General features: G+C 66.3%; 4 protein-coding genes across 4 annotated transcripts in view; 2 read left to right on the top strand and 2 right to left on the bottom strand.

Annotated features, from left to right (window-relative positions):
• Positions 1–832, top strand: part of H696_02159 (hypothetical protein) — a 1196-nt gene extending 364 nt beyond the window's left edge. Inside the window, exons 2-4 of the mRNA XM_009496056.1 lie at positions 21–142; positions 278–405; positions 548–832. Coding sequence (XP_009494331.1) covers positions 21–142; positions 278–405; positions 548–665 — 368 coding nt within the window. The 3' untranslated portion in view covers positions 666–832. The remainder of the gene's footprint in view (positions 1–20; positions 143–277; positions 406–547) is intronic.
• A 1-nt stretch (position 833) lies between these two features.
• H696_02158 (hypothetical protein) lies at positions 834–2062 on the bottom strand. The gene is made up of 3 exons (XM_009496055.1): positions 1849–2062; positions 1531–1700; positions 834–1316 (listed from the first exon to the last, which is right to left on the bottom strand). The coding sequence occupies exons 1-3, from the start codon at positions 1926–1928 to the stop codon at positions 880–882; spliced, it is 687 nt and encodes a 228-aa protein (XP_009494330.1). The 5' UTR covers positions 1929–2062; the 3' UTR covers positions 834–879.
• Positions 2063–2467: 405 nt separating this feature from the next.
• H696_02157 (hypothetical protein) lies at positions 2468–3615 on the top strand. The gene is made up of 3 exons (XM_009496054.1): positions 2468–2693; positions 2849–3047; positions 3252–3615. Exons 1-3 carry the CDS (start codon positions 2488–2490, stop codon positions 3540–3542), a joined length of 696 nt encoding a protein of 231 aa, XP_009494329.1. The 5' UTR covers positions 2468–2487; the 3' UTR covers positions 3543–3615.
• A 541-nt stretch (positions 3616–4156) lies between these two features.
• H696_02156 (hypothetical protein) overlaps positions 4157–4276 on the bottom strand; it is a gene marked incomplete at its 3' end in the record, with an annotated part of 6676 nt that continues 6556 nt past the window's right edge. The window contains exon 7 of the mRNA XM_009496053.1: positions 4157–4190. Within this exon, the coding sequence (XP_009494328.1) occupies positions 4157–4190 (34 nt within the window). The remainder of the gene's footprint in view (positions 4191–4276) is intronic.

Here is a 4276-nt window from a genome sequence, read left to right as displayed (position 1 = left end):
CCCCCCTCCCCCGGTCACAGTCACCCGCATCGTGGCCAACGGCGAAAACACCGCCGGTGAGATCACCCTCGATGTGCACTCGGACCTGTTCCCCCTGAACAAGGAGGCCGACAACAAGTTCTACCTGGTCCTGTCCAAGACGGTGCGACGGTGTCTTTTGCCTTTCCCCTTTGCTCTTGTCCCTGGGGCTTTGCCCCGGTGTCACCCGCCCGGCCATGCCTCGGCCCGCCATGCCGTCGTCTGACCCTGTTGCTTTTCCTGGCCCCTGCGCGTGCAGCTTTCCCTCGATTCGGCCGACCCGGTTGGCTTCGACCAGCGCGGCGCTCCCTCCCTGGCCGACAACTTCGAATATGTCATGCACGGCCGCGTGTACCGCTCGGTCCCGGAGGACGGCGACCGGAGGATGTACGTTCCTCCTCCCCCCCCCCCGGCCCCCGGAGCCCTGGCTCCTTTCCTTTGTCTCCCCCCCCACCCCTCTCTCTCTCTCCCTGTGAGTGGGCTCCTGTATCCTGACACATGTCTGCACACTCTCCCCCCCTCGCTGCAGCATCCTTTTCATTTCCTTCGGCGGTCTGCTGATGTGCCTGAAGGTGGCTCCCCGCCACCTGAACAACCTCGCCCTCGGTGAGGATGTCTACCTCCTCATGCGTCGCTCCGGCCGGTAAAGCGTCTGCACGGTCGGCACCCCGGTCCCAATACGTCCCCCCTCCCCAGTCAAGTAGAGCCGTCCTCCAAGAGGCGGTCCACCGCGCTCCGCGCAAAACAGCGTGGCGTCCGCAATGCGCAGCCACATCACCCCCCCCCCCCGCCCAGAAATACATGCCCCCTTGTGATAAGACAGAGTGGAGGAGCTATTATTTTTGGCCGGTGTGCCAAAAATCACACGAACTTCAGGCCCTCCTCGTCATCGGAGCCAAAGAGAATGACCCGGTTGCGGCGGCCCAGCTCCGGGGCGACGACCGTCTTGAAGAAGGTACGGTCCATCCCGTGAAAGGGCTGGTCCTCGGTCTCGCGGCCCAGCAGGAACTCCTCCAGGGTGAGGACCGTGTCGCGGAGGCCCACCTCGGCGGCATAGCGCTCGATGAGATCCGCCCACTCGAAGGCCGACCGGTGGAGGATCAGCAAGTGTGAGTAGAAGGTCCCGGAGAAGGTGCCGGAATTGCCGGGGCTGCTGGGGCTGGAAGTGGCGCGTGTGCCTGCCTGCTGCTTGGCCCCAGCCGGTGCCGGAACCATCGTTGCCGACGGGCAGGGGATGGCATTTCCCCGCTCGAGCATGTGGTCGAGGATGGCGCGCCCCAGCTCGGGGGAGATCTTTCCTGTGAGTGTGTTTGGTGGTGCGCGCGCGCACGTGTATGTATGTGTGTGTGTGTGTGTGTGGAAGGGTGGGGGAGGGGGGGGGGGGAGGGGTAGAGGACAGGAGCACGAGAATAGTTGTAGCCGCGGGCAAAGGGGGACGGATGCCAGACAAAGGTGAGTGATTGGCACGGAGGTGGGGGGAAGCGAGGTGGGGGGCAGACGGCGGCAGCGCACTTCCAATGTTGGAGTTGACGAAGGGCACGTCACGCGCATTAAATAGGTCCGCTGTGGCGAGGCGCTGCTTGAGGCTGCCCACTGTCCCGGAGGCCGGGGCCGTGTGACTGAGAATCAGCTGTGTCCAGGTGTCCAGCTGCCGCGAGCGAGTGTCCTGGTTGGGTTGAAGGCTGCTTGCGCGGGGGCGGGAGGGCGGGAGGGCGGGTGAGTGGGTGGGTGGGCGTAGGCGGGGGGCGGTGCGAAAGTGAGTGGGTGTGTGTGGGGGGGGGAGGAGGGGGGCACGCCGGGACGCGGGGGGCAGACGGACAGAGGGCGTACGTGAAAAAAGGGGGGAAGTTGTAGATGGCCGGGAAGTCGGCGCTCTCGGCGCCGGGAGCGGCTGCGGGCTTGGCCATCATGCCGGACCGGGGGAGGGGAAGGAGGAAGGGAGGCCGAGGGGAAGGCAAGCAGGGAGGGGGCTTGGAGATCTGCACCAGCCCGATCAGGGCCGGAGCTGAGCCCGGGGCCGGCGCACAAAAAGGCCCCGTCGTTGCCAGGATGTGCCCCCTGTATACTAGCTGGGAAAAGGGGCGCTCTACTGGACGAGCGGGCGGAGCGGGCGGGTGACTCTGGCCCCGGGAGCGTGCGCCGGGCAGCCGGGGCCGCCCCGACCATCCCCAGGCGCGGCCAGCGGCACCCGGCAAAGCGTCTCCCCCTCCCCCTCCCCGGACTGCCGACTGGTGACCGGACAGTGGGCGCATGTGATGCGAGCGACGGAGCGCGTCGGGCCAGCTGCCCACGCACCCGGGCGGGTGGCCGCGCCCATCTCTTTCACGGGGCGTGGTGTGTTGGCCGCAGACGCGGGGAGGCGGCCAGCGCTCCTCCCCGCCTTCTCTCTCTCCCCCCCACCCCCCACCACCACCTTCCGTCTCTCTCCGCGCCCCCCCCTCCCCCCCCCCCCGTTCCTTGACAGACACCATGCTCACGGACGAAATGATCGACCGCCAGCACTGGGAGTCACTCTCGTGGCCTCAGAAGGTCGAATCCAAGCTGCGGTCCTTCTTCGGCTTCCAGCAGAACCTGGCTGCCATCCCGGACTATCGGCTCTTCTGGCGCTCGGATAACGACCTCAAGCGGCTCATCTCCTCCGGTCGGACGGTTCTCCTGATGTTGATGACACCCGGGTACGCGCGCAGCCGATCGCCCATCTGCCCTGTCCTTGCCGCCTGCCCACCGCACCGACATGCGCCCATGCATGCCGCTCGCCCTCGCACAGGTGTGCCCCCCCCCCCCCCCCCCCCCGCTCACGCTCACGCCGGTGCTTCTGCTGGATCTCCAGCAACCCCTACTCGGAGGCGGTGGCCAACACCTCGCGGCGGCTGGCCTTCCGCCTTCGGTCGCCGGAGGAACAAGCCGCCAGCCAGGAGATCGCCTTTTTGTGCGTGGACTGCTCACGCTTCACGGACTTCTGCCGGAGCCGCGGCATGGGCGACTCCAACAAGGTGGAGCTGATCCAGCCACGGCCGATCGAGTCGGCGGTGCGTGCGCTCTACCTGGGCTTGAAGAGGAGGACGGAGAAGGGGACTGGGGGGACCACTCGGACTTGTGCAAATGTCCCCTGCTCTTGCCTTCTCCTGTCCTGTGCACCAACACTGCTGCCCATTGCCCGCTCTCTCTCTCTCTCTCTCTCTCTCTCTCTCTCTATCTATCTCCCCTTCTACTCACCACCCCCGCCATAACAGACCCACTCCTCGCGGCGCTTCGCAGTCACCATTTCCACCATCGAGTATGACCTGGTCTCGGAGTTTGGCCTGATCTCGGCCCTCCGGCGCTTTGGCGTGTTCGATCCGCTCACCTCGCAGTTCGCACACCCGGTGGCCCGGGAGAAGGCCCAGCGCCAGGCACACATGCTCAGCATTCTGGATGACTATGAGGCTGAGAACGCCTCGTCGGACGTCACTGCTCCCGAGGCCGTGCCTGAATCTGCCACCATGTCGGCAGGGGCCCCTGCCACGCCGGAGACGCCTGCCTAAGTGTGCCCCAGCCGCCCCGGCCTCCCCCTGGGGCCATCCATTGATGAAAATGAAATAGAGATAGAACACTATATGGGCCTGCCCCGATCGCGAAAAGCATTACACGTGGGGGGGGGGGGGGGGGCGGCCACGCCATGTGATGCCTGTCTTCCGTCGGGCGAGCAAGAGGGTGACGGGGAGGGGGGGTGTATTCTAGTATGCCGTGGCCGAGGGAGAGAGCCGCCGCGCCTGGCGCCGGACAGAGAGAGGGGGATGTTGAAAGGTGGAAAGGGTGATAGGGGAAGGACAGAGGGGAGGGGCCGGCGCGATGACGCAAGGGCGCGATCAGCAGAGTGGAAGGGGGGGAGGGGGGGATGTCTTTTCTGCCCCGGCGCGGTAGGCGCGCACACGGGGTTTTGATTTTTGGAGGGCGGCCCCGGCTGCTGCTTCCTCCCCGCGGGCGTGGTTCCCCCCCCTCTTCATGCCTGCCCTGGGCCCCTCCGCGCCTCGCCACAAGAGGGGAGATTGACGGGCAGGAGGAGCGGGAGGAGACGAGAAAAGGGGAGCGGGAGAGAGGGCGAGCGCGTGCGCGTAATATGAGAAAGGGAAAGGGTACTGTACAGGGGACGCCCCTCTCAGTACGAGGAGGAAGAAGAGGAGGAGTATGAACTGGAGGTCGGGGAGTAGGCCGGACTCGTGGGGGAATAGGCCGGGCTCGTGGGAGAGTAGGCCGGGCTCGTGGGCGAGTAGGCCGG

Source organism: Fonticula alba (genome assembly GCF_000388065.1).
Source record: "Fonticula alba strain ATCC 38817 unplaced genomic scaffold supercont2.3, whole genome shotgun sequence".
Lineage (NCBI taxonomy): Eukaryota > Rotosphaerida > Fonticulaceae > Fonticula > Fonticula alba.
This window is presented reverse-complemented; position numbering and strand designations above follow the sequence as displayed.